The following is a 24,617-nucleotide window of genomic DNA, read 5'->3' as shown; positions in this document are numbered from 1 at the left end:
TTGAGACAGAGAGTAAAACACAGTTAGAGAAGGGAGCAATAGGGAGAAACAGAAATAGAGATACTTACCCAGGGGCACAGCAACTCACTGTTGGAAGAGAGCCATCCAGCTACATAGACATGTGCAAAGGGTCTTTGGACCTCTGTGTCGGTGAGCCCCTAGATCTAGAGAGAGACCAGGCAAGGAGATGGAGACGCTCACACCAGGACACCCACATTCACAGTCAAACAGAGAGATGCGAAGAGAGGCCGAGGGTTGCAGAGAGAGACCCAGAGAAATACAGAAACAGAGAAAGAGACACATACAGACTGAGATTCATACAGAGACATATACAGGATGACAGATCAGGAACAGAGAGAGATGCAGGGAGAGGCACCCAGTATGTAGAGAAAGCCCATCACTCCCACCCCAATACATCGGGTTCCAGCAGCCTGTGTTACCAAAACCTTCTGCAACAGCCCAGGGTCTTGTACAAAGAAAGGGGTACTTTCCAAGAGGCCAAGAGGTTCAGCTTAAAGAGTGAACCAATAATGCAGTTGTTGTGAGGTTTTTGGGTCCTGCTGCTTGTACATTAAAGCTTGCTGTTTGTGATTTTCTGTTCTTGACAAGGTCATACATTCCAGGAATGGTGGAGCCTCCAGGAGAAATGTGTTTATTCCTGCGTTCTTGCCTCTGGGGAGCATGGAAGAAGGTGCTGATGGCAGAGGGAGCAACATGCAGAGAAGATGGAAGGCCCCTCTCCCCACCTAGTTCTGTGCTGCTAATCACTTCTCCCACATCAACTGGCAACATCTATGTGCCATTCTGGGAATCCACGAAGGAACAGAAAGACAACATGGGGCACAGCTGGACCTTGGTCTCATTGGGGCTTCCAGCTCCAGCCTGTGGGTCACATTTACCCCCAGGCTCTGGCTCATTTTGGCAAAGGTGGCCTGGGATGTCACCTGGCTGGATCCTGTGGGTTGCTGAGGGAGAGGCCCTCATAAATAGTCACCAACAATTGGGCTGACTCTAAGTAGGCCATTGACGGCTCTTTGTACAAAAGGAATCCTACTGCTAGCATATTCCATCCCTCCATATTTAAATTGATCTTCAGGCTCCCAGTCCGGAACTTTCTCCAAGCACAATGAACCACTGAGGGACTCTGTCTACTCTGACAATGTAAGATTAACCCTTATCAACAATATATTTTTTTTTTGAAACCTCGGGTTAGGAAGGGGAAATATCATGTTTCAAACAGAGAACTGCTCATTTTCTTAACCTCAAATGTAAACAAATTCAACATTCAAAGCAGGAGCCATCTGATAGGAGAGCAGTACTGCAGATACAAGCTCTTTTAGAAAAATAAATTAAAAAGCTCCTTTATAAAGCAAGTACACAGGCTGATGCAGCAGAAGAAAATTAGTGGATAAAGGAAAAGGGGGCAATGGGAAGGCCCTAATTATCCTGCCAAGAGGTCTGCATTAATGAAGTTACATTACAAATGAGAACATGACACTCACTTTGTGAATGACTGGGGTCTCTCTCTCTCTCTCTCTCTCTCTCTCTCTCTCTGCCTCTCTCCCCTCCCCCACTCAATATTTCCTCAGTAGGAAGTATTGAAAAATATTATAGGAAAGGGAAGTTTGAGAAATAAAAATATAATAAAGAAGTCAGTCAGAAGGTAGAAAAATACACCAACCTGCAGAATGGATCATTTTTCAAGTAGCATTGCTCATGTTGGAACAACAATTGCCTCTTTCTCAGATGAAGTCAGAAAGTGTTTTGAGCCTGACATTGCCCAGTATTTCTGTAGGGTTTCTTCAAGGGAAAGGAGTGGGACAGACATAATGCTGATTTATCAATGCAGGGATTTCAAGTACAAAGAAATGTCACTTACCCAGAGTGATATATTGAAATGAGGAGGGAGCCTCATGAATTCAAATAGTTACAGGATTATAAATTTGGAATTTTAGAAAATACCGCGTCTGACTGTCTCATTTTACTCTGAGCACAATAGAGAGAGAGAAGGTGGAGAAAAGAGAGAGAGACCTTTTGTATGCATTGTGCATTGAGCAGTCACATCTAGCATGAAAGCACATGGCTGGGAAATCATTCTACCTAGGAATTATTATTAACCAAGAAAGGCCCATGGATGCTAAGAGAGATACTCTGGAACTATTTGGGAATCCCTTGAACAAGCTGTTCCCTCTCTCCTGCAGCCCACAATCCAGCCTGCCCCATTCTGAAAGATGTCAATAAACTCAGATGGATTAGGTTGACTGTGGAAGGCCCTGGGTGAAAACACATTCGATGTCCTATCCACGCCTCACCAAGGAAGTGACTTGGTCACGTGGCTCAAGGAAACATTAGTGAGAACAACATCTAAGGCAGGTGCATAGTTAGAACACTTAGTGCATGGTGATCTTTGGCAATTAATTAAATTTCTTAGACTTTAATTTTCTCTCTATAGTTTGGGGAAACTAGAGCCTACCTCATAGGGTTGTTGTAAAGATTAAATGAATAATTGTAGGTAAATAGTAGAATAATACTTGGCAATAGTGTTTGCCCATTAAAGTCTTAGCAGTTTTCATTAGACTACCTGTGAATTCATGAACACACACACACACACACAAGCAAACACACAGCTAAAACAGAGAGTTTGAATGTAGGTACTCTCATGGGAGTTAATCCAATGACTTCTCAATAAAAGAGTTAAGCATTTGATTCAACACCAGGGGTGTCAGCCAGAAAAATATGCTGACCTTGCCATTGAATGACCGTTTCACTCACTGTTACCATGGTTGTAATTATAGTTCCCTGCCTGGTAAAGAGAACACACCATGGGCTCTACTCAGGACACCCTGTATCTGAGCTCTGCTTCACCCTTTGCCTTCTCTGTGAAGCCTTTCCTGCTTAGTCCAACCAGAAGTGCTGATTCTCCCCACCTGATTTCCTTTAATATTCATAATCTGTGCCATTCACTTCCTATTTAGTATTTATTGTTACATTGTTGAACTTTAGTCTTTGTGTGCATATATTCCCCAGATAAGACTGTAAACTTTTGGAGACAGGATTACTCACGTTTGTTACTATGCACTCAATTTTGTATGCCTGAAGTACAGAGCAAGGTGTCTTCTTTTTAAAAAATTATATTGTATTGATTATGCTATTACAGTTGCAAGGCGTCTCCTATGTTTAATAAAATTCTTTAATTACACAACCAAAGATTTGATGATACTGGCTTTTCCAATTGCCAAATGACCTGGCACTTAATTAGCAACCTCAATGGAACCGACCTATTTCCACAAACATAGCCTTCTTGATCTCCCTTTCTGTAAAAGATATGACAAAACTGCCTTTCCTTATTTCTCTGTATTGTCAACATTTCCCCTGGTGATAGTTAAATGTAGGTTTGCATTACATTTGGGGGCCAAGATGATACATAAGTAGAATACACTAGAATAGGGATGCATGGGACTATTTGGTGGCGAGAAGGACAATCCAAACTGGCTACCCTGTCAGGTCATGTGACATTTACTGCAAGTGGAGATGGAACCTTCTGTTCTGAATTCCCCACGGCCGTGGCCGCAGTTAGAGGTTTGGTAAGAACAACTTGGCCCAGTAACTAAAAATTAAAACAAAAATCTCTTTGGTACTAAGGTAGGGATTAGATCAGGACTTACTGATCAGTGTCCTAGCCATTTTTCCCAAGTCCAATATCAGTACAGGCAAACACTTGATAGCCTTTTAAAACCATCAACAGCAGTGGCACGATCTTGCATTTTATTCCCCACGTCCTAATTACACCAGTGCAACAGAGGCAACACAGAGTCTCATGTGATCATCTGAGATAAAGGTGAGAAATTAAAGGACAAACAAGTGACTCATTTTAATGGATATGCTTCAGACAAGAGAAACCTGTAATTTCTCTTAGGCGTGCTAGACTGGACAGACCCATTGCAGGGTGAATCACAGACTTACACAAGCCTCGCAACCCTGGGCAGTTTTACAGTTCTCAGGTTGGCCTCTCAGGACACACAGCTGGTTGGCACGGGCCTCCTGGATTTCCCCTTCAAAAAATGGAAAAGAAGGATCACTGCCACTGAGGGGTCACAGTTACCCACAGGAGGTGCCAGTGCGGACACACGTGATGGTGGGGCACGGTGGTGGGACGCGCAGCACCGACCTTCCTGCTGGGCTGCTACTTATTCTCCTGGATGCTGTGAGTACGCACGCCCCCCAACACCCTATTCCTACCAAAGGCAGGATTGCTTGTGTGCATATTCCAGGATGGGGAAAATGTATAATTTAGGATGGTATTTTCTGGAATGCTTATGTAAGAACCTTTCCTAATATTATTTAGACATTGGCTAGCTCAAGGTTGGGTTATTCCCTGTCTTCTTTACACTTGTTTTTCTTTCAAAAGTCATTTGTCAGGCTCTAAACTGTTCACTCCCAGGAGTGAAAAATGCAAACACCTTGTCAGGCAATTAGACTGTCTCTTCTTCAATTGTCCTCTTGGTTGATAAATGGATGAGCAAACTAGCTTTCAATCCCCTTTCTTTAGGCTGAATGTAAAGCTAGATATTTTTAAAAGATGTTCTTTACCTTTAAACACTCACCCAAGGGAGGAAACATCTGCTGACCCTAGAGAGAGGAGAAGGAGCGGGGAAGAGAAAGTAGAGGGGAGAGAGTTGGGGGAGAGAGAAAGAGACATTGATAGGAGAAAAATGTTGATTGACTGCTCTCTGTACGTGCCCCAACTGGGAATCAAACCCACAACCTAGGTATGTGTCCTGATCGGGGATCGAAACCGTAACTTTCTGGTGTATGGGTTGGCACTCCAACCTACTGAAACACCCGGCCAGGGCAATAAATCATTCTTTAGCAGTTTCTTTTTCTAGTGGGCTGGCAAAGCTCTCTTTCCATCGATTTACAAGGAAAGATCTTTTCCAATTAAAAGACAATAAATCCTTTTTGCAAAAGCATGTTCCCTCATTTTGAGTGACCACTGGTACAGCACTTGATGTTTATGTTTCTTGTACTCTGAGGGCAGTTGTAGGAGTGCGAAAATGTTGCATCACAAGGTGCAATTTTTTTTTATTATTGCTCAAGTACAGTTGTCTCCATTTCCCTCCTTCCATTCTCCCTGTCCCCCCTGCTTTTTTTTTAGTCAGCATTCCAGTGAGCTTTCTTCATGGAGCAGAGCAGTTGCTCAGTATTTCAATTTCTTTACAATCATCTCAGTATCAACATGGCTGGTTAAGATGCTGAATGCCTTCCAACTCTGAAATTACGTGATTCTTCAAACTTGTCAGCATTTGAATGCACACTGTAATTCTCAGAAAAGATATTGAGCTACAAAGAAATTGGCTGGAAGCCATCTAAAATATCCAAAGATGAGATATTTCTGATTCTAATAGATCTTTTTTTATCTCTCTTTTCCCAAAGGCTCTTTATGAAACAGCTCATCCATGGCAAGGGAGGACTGGTAAGAGTGACACCATACATTGTGCTACTGAAGCCAAGAAATGCACCAGCAACTCACTAGCCATCTGACTATATAATCAGAGTTATAATTACACTAATGGAATAGATGGGGCACAAGATTATGAAATTAGGCTGTGGGGAACAAAGTACATAGACACCTCCCAAAATGCAGACCACCTAACTCTAAGTTCCTCATTCCCCACTTAACATTTCAGAACTGGTCCTTCCCATCAATGGGACTGGCCAAGGAGTACATGGTGAAATGTCACCTAGAAGGTTAGCAAACAATTGAGAACATGCCCTCCCTGTCACCCCGGGGTGAAGTTCAATGGAGAGGAACACTTTGAGAAAGTGTCTACTTAGTTTACAGGAATTCCTATCCAGCTCACCATTGGGGATTGTTTTGCATGAAGAGTTTTGAGACATCATATCTTTTGAGGTACTCCGTCCTCCCTGACTGCAGTTACAGTTCCCAGGCTGTACCTCTTTTTATTTACTTTGAGTCCAGATGCCAACTCTCATTCAGCCTGTTCAGACAGGCGGGGCACCTCAGGCTGTGTGCGTCATCTCCTACAACTCCATCAGAAATAAGCTCCAGGACCAACAGAGACGAATTGTATTTTTGAATTCCAACTCATTCAGAAACTCAGCTCTAAGTGCAAGGGAGCGGGGACAAATAAGAGATGCTTGTACTGCCATGCCCATGGCCAATGTCACTCATCTGGCATGACATTATTTCTTGCTGAACCTCAGTGGGACCTTACAATCCTTTTTAACATAAGGCATCAGGTCCAACAAAAAGATGTCACTAGTAGGCGGGGAGCATTTCTACTTAAATTAACATATTCTAAAACTATCTAGAGTTGCAAATATGCTTACACCTGCCCCTCTGAGATAGAAAAGTTGCCTTGTGATTTTAAAACAGAAACATTAGGAACTGGAATTACTCTCTGTTAAGGGTCATTCATTCATTCTTTCACTTGTCCACAAATGTGTACTGAGTACCTTTTATGTACCTTATGCTCTACTGGGGTGCTGGGGACAGAAAAACTTCCCTCCATGTTCACATCCTGACTAATGGTAATATGATTCATTTTTTGCCTATGCCACTAGGTGCAGCCCAATTTCTCTTAGGCTCTGGGGCTGAGGTACTAAGTCTTGTGCTCTGTTGACCTCTTGTCATCATGGTTTAGAGTAACAGCAATGGTGAGGGAGGCGCCCTTCTCTGTAAATTGCCTGGGAGGTAGATCCAGGGACACATTTCTTCTGGAACTATCATATCTACTTATATTTTCCTTTAAGCCTCTGAGGACAGCAAATACTATTTTCTCTCTGTTCAAGCAGGGGGTCTGGCTTCCATTCAGCAGCCTAGAAAGCTGTTTATTATCAAATGAGAAACGAGAGTGGATGGTAGCAGGTAATCACACTTTTATAAGCACATGCAGAGAGAGGCCGGATGAGGAATTTGAGACATTATTTTTATAGGTCCTGAGAGGCTGTCATTCCAGGTTGCTTGTTGTTTTCATCTCTGAAATGTCACCTTTCAGATACTTTGGGAACAAGACGCGGAGTTGCCTTTGTTGGGTGACTGAAAAGTATAGAAACTGGAGAGAGCTTCTTTTTAAATGCCACATAACTCTTTAAATATGAAATTGCCAGTCTCAGGCAAGAGTTGTTTTGTGTCTTGTTTTCTCTTCCTGTTTTATTCATCATTTCTGAGTCTCTCTTCCCTTCCTTGGTGATCCTTCCAAACCTCATTGCCACGCCACCCATGCCTGCTGTCCCTCACCTCTCTACCTTGAGCAGTGCGTTTTAGGAAGATTTTGACTCATTTTACAGGTTAAAGATGACCTGTCTACTGATGATCAGAATTGACTAAAGCCAGGACTATATGTCTATGATGGGCACCTTTAGGCCCAGAGTGAGGAACTTCAAGGACCTTCAATGGAAGTATTAGCACAGGGACTGCCATGTGGTAGGTGCCCAATAAGTGCACGGAGAGCCTAAGTTTGGTTGGGTTAATGCAGTACTGCTCCAAGATAATACTTTGTCCTTGAAGAGCAGACTCAAGTCCTCCCAAAGCATTTTTATGGTCAAGTAAATTTTGGTAAAACCTGGGTCAAACAGTTTTTGTACCGGCATAATTCCCAGAACTTTTGCTGTGCATGTGCTTGTGAGAGGCAGCAGTGGTGATGCTGGCACACACTCTTTCCCACACTGATCTGACCTTAGAACCCCTTAGGCTTTGGTGAGACCAGTGTTCCACAGAAACCCACTTCAGGACACAAAACACTGGCTAAACAAAATAGACAAAAACTCTGTATTGTTTTCCTACTAAGAGTAAAGCAGGCAGACTTGCCACCTTCGTAGAACATTTAAGTCAGTGTGTACCACTGTCCTTAGTATTAAGTTTTTCTTCCATTTTTTATTTCTTTGAGTTTGGTGCCTGCTACAAACTGTTGGCAAACAAATGGTGGATCCCAGGCATAAACATGCCTATCATAACACTATTGTGTCAGGATTATTGTTTACTGTTTTTATTTCCCCCACTGGGTACTAAGCTCTTGATTGACTGATTGATTTTTAATATTCAAAGTTTATTTTATAAATGTAACATTTGGGGGTCCATAAAAAATGAGACCCTAGGATCTTGATTGAAATAACCAGTGATGGTTCTTTCAGTGTTTGCCAACACACCAAGCCCAAGGGATTTATGGAAATAGGGATTTCATGAACACCCACAATTTTTAGATAAACCTAACACACTGTAGAACCAGAACTCAATAAATAGTATAAAGATAATTTGAGCAAAATGTGGACAGGGCAGCTCTGGACTCTCCACATAGGAATGGGTCTGACATTGACTCCAGCCACTCGTCACTCAGAACCACTAGCAAACCCCTCAGCCAGAAGAACTGACTTCAGGTGGATTCACATCTGAAAGCTCCTTAGGATGGTATTGTCCGTGCTTTGCCGATATTCTTCTGGACACCCCACACTCTTCCTGTCACATTTAATTTAATGTTTTTAGACTTTGTGTCCTCATTCTTTTCTTTTTCTCATTATTTCAAGAGATAACTTACTACATGCAGACACTGTGCTAGGTATTACAGGGGTTCTTTATTTATAGTTGCAGATATTTTTCAGTTTGGAATTATGCCAGGCTCAAAGTTCACTTTAATTGCTATTTCTTTTTCAATGAGAAATCTAAGAAAATGTGCTTCCTTCAATGATAAATCTAAGAAAGTGTTCTATAAAATGTCAACCTCTGATTTTGAATTATGTTGGCAATGCTTCTTTTTATTTTAATAATTTTTTCATTCTCAGAGTCCTTAAACTCTACCCATTGTTTGCTCTGCAGAGCATTCTGATTTTTGGCCTCAGCCAGTATCTGATTCTGATGGGAAGGCTCTCATTCAATAATTTCTGGTGGGAAAAAAAACAACCCAGTTGGGGCTAACCTGGAAATATCTACCCATCTGACCCATACTTGTCAATTAAAATAGGCAAAAATACTCCTCTTGTATAACACCATAAACATTCTCCATCCCCTCCCCACACACATTTATAATAACTAAAAGAAATTTACTATATAATTATCATACCAAATGGTATGTGGGTTACATAGAGAAGACTACAATAACATGAAAAATCAAGTAGCAAATTAATTAAAATTAATTTACTGGTACCCTCCAAATAGCTAAATGTGCTCAGTTCAAAGTTTATGTTTCTTATGCCCATACTTATGATTTATGTTGCATATATATTTCTGCTAGTAATTTTTTATTTTAAATGAATCCATAAAATGTACTATTATTTCATAACTTTCCACAAAGACTATAATGATCTACATAAAACGCCATGATTATTGGACCCTTTACTTGAACCCTTTCAGGAGCTATGCACTTAGAGGCCCCAGCACTGTTTGGGGAAAAAAACATTCTTGGACTCCATAATTCATACCACATCCTGTCACATCACTATGCAAAATGCCTGACTTTCTTCCAGCAAGGTTAGCTTAGGAAAAGTTCCTATGTTGAAAACTTCGAGAGTAAAAATGGTCCATGGTCCTTCTATGAAGCCTTAGATAGCAGGCATTCGTCCATGTAACTGTGCATTTCACACCATCTTCTCCAGGTAGGAGAGAATTGCTTTTATCCTCATCATCTGTCCTATTATTTGGTCCTAAATGTAGATATCTTTTCTCCCCCATACAACAAGGAGACTTCAACAGAATGGTAAAGAACAACAAAGAGAAAGAATCAAAATGACCACTTTAGTGGGGAAAGTGAACAATTTTCAACTTGTTAAGTAATAAATCTTATAATCTACGTTCTGCTTTTCAGATTGCAGGTCACAGATCATAAAGTTCTGAATTCAATTTACTTTGTGAATTCAATTTAGTGGTGGCAACCAATTTTTAAGAGAATGTCAGATAGAACAGAGTGTAACATAAGATAAAAATCATGACATATCAGAGTGTCCATTGTTTCTTGCAGGTAGGAAGGATAAGTACTTTTACAAAAAAGGTTTTAAAATATAAAAATGATATATTTTCAGTTTATATATAGATACCTATATGCATACATATATTTGTCTATACATACTGAATCAAAATATATGATCTGTATCTACTGTGTCATAATAAAACATTTTTGAAATCCACAAGTATCTAGGTGAAACACATGGATACATTTAAGACAACCTATACTGACTGGTTCTTCTGGTACTTCTTTTTGTGATCATCAGTTAAAAATTTACCTAAACAATATTATCTTTGCAAATTGCTTAGTATGCTCATCCGCCAATATGTTGTGTAGATGAGAACTTCTTTCCACACACACCGTAAGATCATGAATTCTGCATGCATATCCCAACACCTATGCAAATCTGTTACCACACTTAGCTTGTCATTCTGCCATGTTCACTTTCCTCTGCTCAGACTTGTTCTACAAGACTGTGGTATAAATCAAAATACTTTCCCCTAGTTCAATGGTTAGGAACTCAAAGGCAACTTTATACTCAAAGATCATTTGGAAACCTCCCTATAAGTGTCTATGACTCGTCATCTCAACTGAAGGCTCACTGGAGTCATGAAAACCCATCTTAGTCTTGACTCCAGCCAGGAAAATTTTGACCCCAGATCAGTGAGCTTTGTCTGCTCCTGGGCCACAGGCTGCCTTGTGAGCCTAGATAGGTCAGGATAGGTTTATCTCCATTTGACCGCAAGGGAATTTCTGTGTACTGGAGGCTAGGTGGCCAGGCCTTGCTCAATAGGTACGATATGTAGATGATCTCTTGTCTCACAACCAGTTTGACTTTCCTATATTCCCCACTGGACACCCTTTTTGGAAAGGACAGCAGTTTTTATTTAGGTACCCCAGTACCTGATATATTTCTTGGCAAATACAAGGCACTTGAGAAATAGTCAATGGTAAAATGAATGATCATCCTACACTTTATGAAATAGATGAGAAAATAAGGTCAGTAAGGATCAACTAGCTCATCAACAGCAGAGATTAAATTACAATATAGCTCTTGCTGATTCTAAAATGCATGAATTTTTTATTTTACTGTATTTGCATTACCAGGAAAGTCATTTAAGGAACTTTCTTTCCAATAAGGGGTCTTAATTGCCACTACCCTAAAAGAAGGCTGTGATGATAATGATCATGATGATGTTGATAAGTTTCAACTATTGTAAATATACTTTCTTACAGATGTGTCTTTGAAAGGTGGAGCTGTCAAGAGTAAGACAAGAAACAGAGATGTGGCAAAAGAATAGAGGATTATCTTCCAGTGCCTCTAGTTTTTCTGTATAACAGTTTGTTACTCTAATAAGGAGTCTTAGTGCTTGTCCAGTAATAAATAATAGTACATATTCATTTCATTTTAAGTTACTTGACTCCATATGCCTAGAGAAACAGTATACTGTAGAACAGGGATTCTCACCTGGGGGCAATTTTTCCCCCGGGGTACAGGTGACAACGTCTGCAGACATTTTTGGCTATTGCAACTGAAGAGGAAGCTGCTCCTGGCAACTAGTAGGTAGATGCCAGGGATGTTGTTAAACATCCTGTAAGTCACAGGACATCCCCCAACCACAAAGAATTATCCAGCCTCAAATGCCAATAGTGCCATCACTGAGAGACCCTGCTATAGAAATTAAGAACTCCTCTCCATCCAAACTGTCTGGGTTGAACCGTTGGCTCCATCATTTTTTATCTCAGTGACTTTGGCTCATAGTTTCTCAAGTCATTAGTTTCTCCATTGATAAAAGGAAGACAGTAATAGTGTCTTGTATCACATGCTTAAATGAGTTTAATGAAACAAAAGTGCTTAGAATAGTGATTGGCAAATAAAAATCTTTAATAAATGTTACTTACTATTAAAGAAACTTATGGATTAAATAAGAAATGATGCTTTGGTGAGCATACACCTTCCCTGGTACTTCCACCATTCTTGCCTACTGTTTGTAAACCGGTCAACAACTAATAGACAGTCTGCTTTATTCCATATTAGCTGGTCTGAACATAGATGTTGGTGTCCTTCCCTGGGTAGACTGTTTGGTATAAATATCTTGGAGCACCCAGTGGAGTGACTCAGTAGTTAGTTAGTCTGCTAAGTATCGAGTTATTTGTGTGGCATTCTCTCCTGCAGCTGGATCCACCTTCATTCTCTATTGTAGGCGAAGATCCTAATGTGTGAAAATGAAGCCCCAGGAAACCATGATTTGCTGTTTAATGTTATTTCTGGCCACAGAATGTTTTCACTATAGAGCCAAGATCCACACAAAAGTAAGTTTGATCCATTCTTATGTGGTCCCATGAGAAAACTGGTAGTTCTCCTAGATGGCTAGATTTATGATTAAATGTCATGTTAAAGGAATTTTCAAATGACTGCCACTTTACTCTTGCTGATAGTAGTTTTCTAAAGACAGGGACAAAAAAGTGTTGAGAGGTGACTGGGACTTGCAACAGTTTAGTTGCAAGGTGCAATAGGGTGCAACAACTTAGGAGAAAAATCAATTTGCAAACCACAAAGAATGTAGAGAGGCACCTACTGAGAGGAGGAAGTACAGTCATGAGCTTCTTAATGACAGATAGGGACCGTCCTGAGAAATGCATTGTTAGGTGATTTACATAATTGTGTGAACACCGTAGTAAGTTTATGTAAGAGTGCACTTACATAAACCTAGGTGGTATAACCTGCTACACAGCCAGGTTGTATGATATACAGCTGTCGTATACATGGCCCATTATTGATCAAAATGTCATTATGTAGCTCATGACTGTACTAACCTGGGAGTTAAGCAGTTTAGGTTCAGACCTTAACTTTGATTCTTTTTAGTTATACAAGTTGTTTCAATTCTCTGAGATGTAATTTCCTTATTTGTAACATAAAGTGCTTTTTTTTCTTAGATAATCTTTACAGTCCTTTATAGCTATAAAAGAGTTTGTAATTCTATTATTGCAACCTAGTACTTATTTCTACTCTCAGTTTATTTCTTCTTTTCTAAGAATATATAGTATCTGGTGGAGTATATTTGCTGTATTTCACAATTACAATTAAGGTAATTAGAGAAGAGATTAAGGGGTCTTAATTGTTGTAATTGTTTCTATGTTCTCTCTGGGTACTTAAACTTTCCAAAAGATGTACCCAATTCACTAACTTGACCTTCACAACCCCAATGACCACTGTCCAGTTTCTAGCCCTGCTTGGGGGGCAGCGTGTTCTCTGTCCATGCTCACATCCATGTTTCCTTCAGCAAGTTCCTATGATATCAGCACGTGAACCTGCTGCATTTTTCTTCCCAGTCCTGAACACATTTTCTCTTCATATCCACATGGAGCCTCTAAATTGAGATGAGAGAGGAGAATTCCACAGTAAAGAGGACCTTTGGGGATTTATGTTTTACAGGATGGAGGTAAACTTCAGCATTTTGAAGAGAAACCCAAGACTGGAAAGATACAAGGTATGTGACTACAGAAGAGCCTGCTTCCATTTGGAGACATGGCAAGCATGTCCCCAGACCACAAGTATTCCAATAAAGTAAAAATATCTAATAAGTTCTCAAGGTTTACCAGTATTGATAGATTTTCTTACAATTATGCCATTATCCCTAGCATTGTCAACGAAGCAAGTTGGCAAATAGTCATATGTTCTAGAATAGTAGATAAGTGTTTATTTTTGTTGATTTTATTTATTTACTTTTAGAGAGAGGGGAAGGGAGGTAGTAAGACAAGGAGAGAAATATCGATGTGTGAAACATCGATCAGTTCACTCTGGCACACCCCCAACCGGGGACCTGACCTGCAACCCAGGCATGTGCCTTGATGAGGAATCGAACCAGTGACCTCTCAGTTCACAGGCTGGCACTCTATCCACTGAGCCACACCAGGGTAAGTGTTTATTTTAAAACCCATAAGGGAAATTTGAATTAATGAGCTAATAAGAAGCAGAAGAGGATGACAGAATTCATTCATTCCTTCTTTCAAGGATATTTTTTGGGGTTGCTTAAATGTATGTAATTCTTTGGTGCTGAGAGGTATTTTGAGATGATGTCAGATAGATATTGTGTTGCTGAGACTGGTCACTCTTGAGAAGTGAGAGACAAACTATGGAAGTAATCAGTAGAAAGAGAATGAAATCAGGAGATTCTCACTCAAATGGTAAAAATAATTAGATTCTGCAGTTATGGCCAAGTATATTTTTGGTGGAAGATCAGTCTACTTAGGTATGAAATTGAAAAAACAAAGAGGAGAGAGGGAGATAACTTTATTGAGCACTTATAGTCTAAGTGCTGCATACGATGCTGTCTCACTCAATGTTTGTAACAAAACCATGGTATCTCTCCAAATTTTATGGATGAGGAAATTGACAAGTACTCAGCTTAAATAACTTGCCAAATTGATACACTGGACAAATGGCAAGCGAAGATGAAAAGCCATTTATTTCCTTCCTCTGTGAATGGGGACATCCACAAACCTACCAGTGCCATAAATATGGATGCATTCCTTAGCTCACAGCCGAATAGTCTACATCATATTGATGTCAGCACCTTAATAGTTCTCAGCATCATTTACTTCTTCTCATTCCTCTGCCACTATTCTAGGGAAATTCTTCTTGGGAATACTTTAACAGCTTCATTCCTGGGCACCATACCTCAAGTCAATCCACTCTCCTCATGGACCAAGTTAGGCCTCCCATTAGTTTTTGTAAATAAAGTTTTATTGGAACACAGCCATGCCCATTCATTTATACATTGTCTTTGACTGCTTTTGTGCTACAAAGGCAGAACTGAATAGTTGCCACAGAGACTGTATGACCCACCATGTTGAAAATATTTACTCTCTGGCTAGTGTAGTCATTTTTAGCATGTAAAAATATAGATTACCTGATTACGTTTAAACAATGAGTAATAACGCATGGGCCATACATAACCTAAAACATTATTCATTGTTCATCTGAACATCCTCAGTTGATCCTCATTATTTGTGGATACTGCATTTGAAAATTCTCCTACTCTTTGAAATGTATTTGTAGTCTCCAAATGAACACCCCCAGGTTTCTTGATCATTCACAGACATTCACAGAACAGCAAAAAGATTGAGTCAGCCAAGGTGCAGTTCCCAGCTGAGACTAAACAAGGTGGTGCTCTGTCTTTTCTTCTTCTAGTTCTCTTACTATACACAAGTGTTCATTCCATGGTCTGTGTAGCGCTTTTTTTTTTTTTGCTTTTTTGTTGATGGTCTTGCTGTTTAATATGGTCCCCACAAACAGAGCTGAAGTGCTGTCTAATGTTCCTAACAGAGCTATGATGTACCTTATGGACAAAATACTTGTGCTAGATAAGCTTTGTTTATATGCTGAGTGATAGTGCTATTGGCTGTGAGTTCAATGTCAACAAATCAACAATATGTATTACATAAGGTGACTTTAAGTAGAAACACATGGAAACCAAATATATATTAATACTGATCTGTTGACAAAAATGTTACAAGCAGAAGCTCTCAGAAACCTAACCTAGAAACCATTTAGTCTTTGCTGGTTTAGTGTTTGCGGCGGTTAATTCATAGAAAATAACCTCTGCACATAATGAGAACTGACTGTTATCTGAAAGTAAAATGAACATTTAACTGAGCTCCACATATTTTATTTGCCATTTATCCCATCTTTTACAGAAAAGTTTACAGACTCCTGATTTATGCTACTGTTAATTATTTTTCAAAGACAAATTTAAGCTTGTTTTTCTGGTAACCCCCATGTTAGCACAGCATTCAAGATCCTCCAGAGCCTGACCACTGCTTCACTGCCCCTCCTCATCCCTTGCCACTCTCCCCTCAGATACTCGGAACTAACCTTTCTAAACGGCAGTGATCCCTCCTTTCCCTGTGCTGTTCACTCTGCATAGCAGATCTTTCTTATTGTTGAGGACCCAGGTCAATGTCACCTTCTCTGGAAGCAGTCCAGAATCCCCAGTATGAGTTTGATGCCCCCATCAAAGTGTAGAACTATGAGGTAGACTTTTCTCTCCCTCTTTTTTTTTTCCTTTTTAGAGAAATGCCATGGACCTTGCATCAGTCCATCCAACTGCAGTGAGACTTGTGCTCAGCCCTTTCATGGAGAAATAGGATTTACATGTAATCAAAAGAAGTGGCAAAAATCAACTGAAACATGTACAAGCCTTTCTCTGGAAATGCTCTTTAAGGTGATGTATTTGCGTATTATTGGCTACAGGAACCAATCCTTCTGGGGGAGGTAGAGGCATTTTTAATGTGTTCTGTCTGGCATGACAATAAGTCTTAGATGGGCTTTAGAAAATCTACATAGTTTATTAAATTGGCCTCTCTTTCTTCCTTTCTTACCCAAATTCTCTTCTGTCCCTACTCTCCTCTTCTCCTTTTCAGAATTGTTTTCTCAAAATCAGATCTGAAACCCACTTACAGAATGGTAAATGGTTGGAGGTTAAAGTTTTAGACCTAAAGATGAAGTTGCATGCCTCTTGTGCTAACCAATTAATCGACTAAATGTGCTTAGAATCAAATTCATTTTGAATTTTTCTTCTAACACTCTCAATCACTTGACCAAAAGAAAGGAGAAATGCGTAACCCAAAGGAAATATAAATCCAAAGACAAGGAATCTGAGTGCAAATTAAAATGTCCTATCTTATGTTCTTTCACTTAAGCACCATGTCCACCTACCTTCTCTCCAATCCTGTAGAAGCACATGGATCTCATAGTTTCCTGAAACTCTAGCAGTGATTTTGTAAAGGGGTAGGTGTGGAGTCTCTATAACTTAGCATTGGTAGTGACATTCAAAAGTGAATTAAATGTAGTGAATTATTGCTTTGACTTATCCAAAGTCACATTCTGGGAGACTCTGGGTAAAAGCATGAGGAAACAAGTGAATAATTTCTTCTAATTAGTGAACTCAACTTTTTGAAATTACAGTTCCTTTGTGTTCCTTCTTTGACCTGCCAACCTCCAGCTCCACCTCCTCCCTCAAAATTTCATGTGGCTCTTCTTGGGAAAAAAAAAGTAATTAGACAAATTTTGTTTCTAGAATTTCTCCACATCTCTGGAGAAAATTGCCTCATTATAATACTTGAGTTAAAGTCACAGTCTTGAAAGCAAATTTTGATAGGAAAAGTCAGGATGCTGATCTCTGTGGGAATTTTGATAGCATCTCCTGCCTGTGTGTGACTCCACCTTACCCCCTCTGCCCTTCTCAGCACCTAAACCACTTTTTAGGACCATTTACTTCTCTGTCTGATTTCTCCATGTGGATCATTTGTGCCTTTAACTCATTTAGTCTGATACATATAAGTTGCATAGTCAAATTTTAATAAAACACCTTTTTCTTTAAAAAAACACAGGACTTAAACAGTGTGTCGCGCCTTTCCATCGCAGCACCCTCTATACCTCTGCGCATTCTTGACTTTCAAGCGCCAGAGCCCATAGAGAGTGTAGTGCAAGGAATCCGCAAGAACTGTCTACAGGACTATGCCTGCATAATCAATGTTGTGAAATCCTCGGAAGCCACATCTGGAAATATTGCATTTATTGTCCAGTTATTAAAAAATATTTCTACAGACTTGTCTGATAATGTTACCCAAGAGAAAATGAAGGTAGGTATTCTTTGTTAATGCCATTAAAAAACTGACCTTTATTTTTCCCAAAATCTTGCACTTTAACAATTTCAGATATATTTGTCAGGGTAAGAACTATAGCCACCACAGGAAGCATAACAACAATAACAGAAATTCCATTTCAGTTCTTCACATTGATTCATTCTGATTTATGGAAGTTGTCAAGAAGTTAGAACATTCGTTTACAAATTTTTGTACAGAATTAGTATTTTCAGAAAATAAATCACATAGTGATGGCTTGTGAGCAAAGTTGTGTCTATTCCAGTGTTTCCAAATTTTTATTCTGTAGAACATAATTGTCCTGAGAAAAGTTAATGGAGCTTTCATTTTTAATAGAGAGATCCATAGCATGGCAAGTGTAGGGAATTTGAGTTAAACAGTTTCCTTGTGGCAGGACTTTTTAGGGCTTTTAATGTGTTAATGAATGTTAGTACCCTTTAAAACAATGAGGGATATAGGGACATGGTATTTTTCAAACTTAAGTTATCATAGAGTCTATCCCCAATTCCCTTCATTAAACAATTGTTATTATTTTACGGGAGACTTGTGTTATACAGACTGCATTTTGGAAATGCTTCCCTAGACACATAATAAAGCAGATAAATTTTACCTATTATACATTGTGTTTTATTTTACTTTTAGAATTCTTTTACTTTTCTTCCCTGCAGGCTTACTAGCATGAGATGCAATGAACAGGAAATTTGAAGAGAAATATGTCAAATAAGATTAGATGATTAGATTCAGAAATTTCAGACTTTAGAAACCAACTTTGTAAAATAAAGAGTAAATCCTTAGTATAATATCCACTTTTTTCCATTGCAGAGCTATAGCATAGTGGCCAACCACATCCTTGACTCAGCAGCCATTTCAAATTGGACTTTCATCCCCAACAAGAATGCCAGCTCGGATTTGCTGCAGTCAGTGAATTTGTTCGCTCGGCAACTCCATATCCAAAATGAATCTGAGAATATTGTGGATGAACCCTTCATTCAGACGAAAGGGTTTCACCTCAACCACAATACCTCAGAGAAAAGTTTCAGATTCTCCAGGAACATGAACAATACAACAGAGGATATCTTAGGAATGATAGAAATTCCCAAGCATGAGCTATGGAAGTTACCACCAAATACATCCCAAGCCATCAGCATAGCTTTTCCCACCTTGGGGGCTGTTCTGGAAGAAGCCCACTTGCAAAATGTGAGTTTTCCCAGGCCAGTAAATGGTCTGGTCCTTTCGGTGATTTTGCCAGAAAGATTAAAGCAAATCTTACTCACGTTTGAGAAGATCAATAAATCTCGGAGTGCCAGGGCCCAGTGTGTGGGCTGGCACTCCAGAAAAAGGAGATGGGATGAGAATGCATGTGAAATGACGTCGGACATCAGGAACAAAGTGAAATGCCGGTGTAACTACACCAACGCGGTGATGTCTTTTTCCATCCTTATGTCCCCCAAATCTATAGATAACAAAATCCTGGACTACATCACCTGCATTGGGCTTAGCGTCTCCATTCTTAGCCTGATTCTTTGCCTGTTGATTGAAGCTACGGTGTGGTCCCGGGTTGTTGTCACAGAGATATCATACATGCGCCATGTGTGCATCGTTAACATAGCTGTGTCGCTCCTGACAGCTAATGTGTGGTTCATTATCTCCTCCAACTTTAGCAAAAAGGCCCGGGACCACAAATGGTGTGTTGCAATGACATTTTTTAGCCACTTTTTCTACCTTTCTCTGTTTTTTTGGATGCTCTTCAAAGCACTGCTGATCATCTACGGAATATTGGTTGTTTTCCATAGGATGATGAAGTCCCGCATGATGGCCATTGGCTTTGTCATTGGCTATGGGTTTCCGTTGATCATTGCTGTCACCACAGTTGCTATCACAGTGCCAGAGAAAGGCTATGTGAGACATGATGCCTGTTGGCTTAACTGGGATAATACCAAAGCCCTTTTAGCATTTGCCATCCCAGCTTTGGTCATTGTGGCTGTGAATCTACTTGTGGTTTTGGTTGTTGCTGTCAACACTCAGAGGCCCTTTATTGGCAGTTCCAAGTCTCAAGATGTGGCCATAATTCGGAGGATCAGTAAAAATGTTGCCATCCTTACCCCACTGCTGGGACTGACCTGGGGTTTTGGAATAGCCACCCTCATAGAAGGCAATTCATTGATATTCCACATAATCTTTGCCCTGCTCAATGCTTTCCAGGTAAGTTCCAAGAGAGAGATGTGTTTTACTAATTAATATTATTAAAGAATATTTCACTTATATTATTATTTTATAATTTGTTATTCTGGTTTTCCAACAAAAATGGCTCTGATTTTAAAATATAGAACACAAAATATCTCTCCCATTTCCCTCCATAACTTAAGGATTTTTAGTTGTGGCATATCTTACAATATTGATTATCAAACCGCATTTAACTGATCAGGTTGGTTGAGTGGGAGTTTCCTTCCTTCTCTCCTCCCTGATCCACCTGTTTCCCTCCTAAAGTTTCAATGTAAGAAGAAGTCGACTTGCACTTATCAAGGACTAGTCTTGGGTCAGAGACATGTGAAGCTACACTTCAAAACAAGCACAATTTTTATCCTTTCTCAAGTAGTTTGAGAACTCAGGGAAATGAGCCATTTTCCATGGGGTCTCATTCTGTTTGAGTGGCAACCAGTCAGGAGGGGTCATGCCTCTCTTCCCTGTGATGCAATTGCAGGTTGTTATTCATAGAAATAAATTTTACCACATGTTGCCTGATCCCGAGAAATTCACTTTTCTGTGGACCTTAACATTCTCATCTATAAGATAAAAAGGCGGATCTGGTATGATCTCTATTGTCTTTTTTTCCCTTAACATACTCGTTTGGCACAATTATCCCTCTAAGAGCTGTTTTACTACATCTTGGCTACTAAGCTCACACAGTTGGTAAACTGTCGTTAGCCAGACTGCTTTCCATACCTATGGGTAACAAACAGTTTGGCCAGTTTATATTCTTAATTATGTTTTAATGAGGGGTTGGCAAACTATGGCCTGCTGACTGTTTTTGTAAATAGTTTTATTGAAATACAGCCATACTCATTCATTTACATTTTGCCTGTGGCTGTTTTGAGCTACAATGGCAAAGCTGAGGTACTTGTAACAGAGACTGTGTAGCCTGCAAAACGCAAAGTATTTATTATCTGCTTCTTTGAAGCAAAAAGAAAAAAAATGACTAGTATTTACATAAAATAAATATTACTGCACAATAAAGCAGGAAAGTATTCCTATTAACACATCATTATCACTCTATTTAAAAATGTGGTAAAAAATATAAAATAAGCTTTAAATAAATGCCAACTCAGATAAATTCTGTATCTTACTCATAATTCTTTAATAACTATGGAGAACATTTATTTTACTCTTTTGCTTGCATTGCTTTATTTTTTTTCTTTATCATATTTTCTTTATTTATTTTTATTGTTGTTCCAGTACAAATTGTCTCCATTTTCTCCCCATCACTTTCCTCCACCCCACCCACCCCCACCTCCCACCCTCAATCTTACTCCCTTTTGGCTTTGTCCATGGGTCCTTTATGTGTGTTCCTTGATGAGAAACCTTTGCCTTTTATTGTTGTATATTTTTTTAAAATTAAAAGCTCTTGGACTCATGTAAACCTCCTGAACTTTGGAGGAGAGAAGAAAGGTTTTTACCAGTTACTCTGGTGACTAATGATATCATCCTATTTTTAATTTCAATTTAATTAATCCTCAGAAAGTTAAGTGGTTTTGTTCAGATAATTTATTTTCCTCCTTTCTTAATAGAAAGAAAAATACTAAAACAATTGTGACTCATATATTAAAATTTCAGTCTTCTGATCAGTGTTTCTTCACCATAAAACTATCTGTAGAAACCTAGGTTTCCCTCCATTCTCATGTCAGAATCCAGATTTTTCTTGGATCTCAACTCCCAGCTTTTAAAAAGATTGCCTTCCAATTGTTAGAACTTTATAAGTAACTAAATTTGTAAACTTGAGGAGACTCTGACTTTATCAGTTCATGGAGTTTCTCTTTTATGCAGAAACTTCTTCCACCAGCCCCAAGAATCTGGTGTAAAAGTAGCCTAGAATACAAGTTTTATTATCTCAAGACACCTTCCATGATTGTGACTTTGAGCTACAAGATCCAATGTCATGTCTTATTGTCATCATGAATAAGAACAGCTACCTTAATATTTGGGAAGGAAACACAAAGACTTAGTAAGGTTTAAAACTCTATCCTACATCTGTAGCTATTTAATAAATATCCATAACTGTGATGCACAGACATGAAAGTGAGCCTCTTTCTTTGAGGTATACTCATGGAAATACACTCTACATCAATGCATTTTTATTTGAATCAGTAGAAAGTAAAGTTTCTAATGTCTGATAATGGTCCTAGAAGGTATCTACAAGACTGGTATTAACAAAACAACTGGGATATTGCCTGCAAAACTGTCTCTCATGCTTCTGTTGAATTTTGTCACAGGGGTTCTTCATCTTGCTATTTGGAACCATTATGGATCAGAAGGTAATTTGAATGTGTTTCACTCATTGTAAATGATTTCCATGTGGCTGAGGGAAGCAGGAGGATGAAGCAGGTGTGATCAGAGAGCTTGATTCATGGGAATTGAGTCTGAGGAGGTGGTTCAGGGTATCAGCTATGAGGGGAAAAGAAAAGAACTCTATTCTCTCGTTTTCTGCACTTCATCAAGTCAACAGAAGGCTGTATGTGAGTATAGCTCATGAAAAGAATAAAAAGTATAACTACAATTTTAACCTTAATTGTAAACTTCATTACAACTACACCTCAACATTTATCTAAGCATTACTACTTGCCAAACACTGTGCTAAGCCATCTGATGCTGCTTCTGCCAGTGCTACTGCTATCAAAGTTTCAGGACAGCTATCTGGGGACTGGGGATGTTGTCATTTCTACACTGTTATTGCTTCTTTAGATAAGAGATGCTTTGAGGATGAAGATGTCTTCACTGAAGGGTCAGCCAAGAGTAGCAGAGGTAAGCCTCTCCTTTTCAGTCTCAGTACTAGAGGGTCAGTGTGCTTAGCAGAGTCACACAAATATTATAGCTCAGTGTTCAGGATCTGTTAGCAAAGAGAATTATTAGGGTACACCTTCATTCATTTATTTCTTCATTCAATAAATGTTGGAGTATCCTGTTAATGCGTAAGGTGAGCAGAATATACCCCTCAAGAGAACTTTCCACATTGGACGTGTTTCAACTTGACATTTGTACCACCGATATTGGTAACATGGACCCAGGACCACAGATTCATAAAATGGTAGTGGGCAGAAATAAGGGATGAATGATAAGTGAAATTCTAGTCTATCTCACTCATTTCACAGGCAAGGAAACCAAGGCTCAGAGTGCTTGAGATTTTCCCGAAACCACCCAGCTCACCATGAGAATTAACATTCTGCTTGCCCTGGATTCATTCAGTAAATCACACTCTGTTGAATTGAAGTGTCTGTGTACGTAAAGATCTTGAAGATGACTTTTGTCATCTGTCCTTTCAGATACCAATGAAAATTGCTACCACTGTTATATTAATTAGAAAGAAGTCATTTACTCAACTAACAGTTTCTACATAAGAACTATATTCTTAAAAACAAACAAACAAAAAACTTTCTGGACACATTAGGAATCAGCATTAATGGTTATCTAATATTAAGTGTGACTTTTAACATAGTTCACCAATTTAATGACAGACATTTTCTTCACCTTTTAACATCTCTGAGACAGAAATGTATCTCCCAGTCAATGGCATGTCCTGGTTTAATTGACAAGTTTATTTTTTTTTTCTTTCTTGGTGGAACATAAAAATAACATCGTAGCTTCCAATGTTAGATTCAGTCAAACATGATAATTTAATTCTGTGTAGCTGTATCAGTGTAGATACTTCTTCTCATGTCTTTATATTTACTTGTTTATCTCTAGGAAGACATATACATAAATTGTATATGTGCATTTTTGTTATTGCAATTACTCATTGACATCACTGTTATTTTTGTTCCCATATAGAATGCATCGTTAAGCCCAACCAATGGATCAAAGTTAATGAATCGTTGAGGATGAGATGTAAGTATTAAAAACTCGAGAAGAAACTTCACTGGCAAGTTGTGACAGACCACTCAGTGCCCCTTGTGAACATGCTCTTCCTTACTCTGTGATGCTGGAGCAAGTTGGAAGGGGACAGGTGGATGTAGCTTTCAGAGAGCAGAAACTTCTTTATTGCCCAGCATGTAAATGAAACTATGCACATCTTCTTTAAAAGCCTATGTCATCTCAATTTACAGGACCAGCTCTTAAGCACTCCTTTTTTCTGTCTTCAGTGTGAGGATCCTGTCATGACACCTGCACTGCTGCAGGATGCACCCTTGCTGTCCACAGCACTCACACACCTATTCCCATCTTGGCAGTGAGTGGTACCATTTATTGTAGCCCAATAGTCAGAAGGAAGACTTCACTGATTGAAATCACTAAACAACAAGCCTGTCTCTCCCTAATAAAGTTGCCCGCCCCCACCCTTAGATCATTCCTAAGGGAATATGAGTGGGGTTACAGCAAATTTAGCTCTCTACTCACAGCCAGCTTTGGCACATTTCTACACAGGGGAAATTAGGAGAAAACAGCTATTAGGCAGCCACAAAGGGGAGAAGTCACGCAATGGCAGCCAGAAGCCTGAGAGATAATAGAGAATAGAGAAGTATGGGCAGGAAAGATTAGCCTTGATATGGTTTTGTCTTGGAAAGTTTCATGGCTTTTCTGCGTGGATATAGATGGGTCTCAGGTTCTGTTTTTAAGCACCACCTGGTAACAGGCACATCCTCTTTTACATTCCTTTCCTTTTTGAGTCATGGCTCATATATTCAGCAATGGGACAAAGCAAAAAGGCAAAACTTATAAAACTAAAGAATCCTAAAGGGGCTTCCTGTGTTACAGATCCTACAAACCTGATGTGCTGGTGTCCCAGAG

The 24,617-nt window shown here is 39.3% G+C and overlaps 1 protein-coding gene across 1 annotated transcript; it reads left to right on the top strand.

Moving 5' to 3' along the window:
• Positions 1-12,182: 12,182 nt before the first annotated feature.
• Positions 12,183-23,711, top strand: ADGRF4 (adhesion G protein-coupled receptor F4). The gene is made up of 8 exons (XM_054568796.1): positions 12,183-12,269; positions 13,393-13,447; positions 16,032-16,183; positions 17,352-17,603; positions 18,447-19,826; positions 22,112-22,153; positions 22,581-22,640; positions 23,664-23,711. Exons 1-8 carry the CDS (start codon positions 12,183-12,185, stop codon positions 23,709-23,711), a joined length of 2,076 nt encoding a protein of 691 aa, XP_054424771.1.
• Positions 23,712-24,617: the final 906 nt, after the last annotated feature.

Source organism: Pteronotus mesoamericanus, unplaced genomic scaffold, assembly GCF_021234165.1.
Source record: "Pteronotus mesoamericanus isolate MK-2021 breed Mesoamerican mustached bat unplaced genomic scaffold, CSHL_Meso_final contig_20, whole genome shotgun sequence".
In the NCBI taxonomy this organism is placed as follows: Eukaryota; Metazoa; Chordata; class Mammalia; order Chiroptera; family Mormoopidae; genus Pteronotus; species Pteronotus mesoamericanus.
The sequence above is the reverse complement of the archived record's forward strand: the minus strand, read 5'-3'. Positions and strand labels throughout refer to the sequence as shown.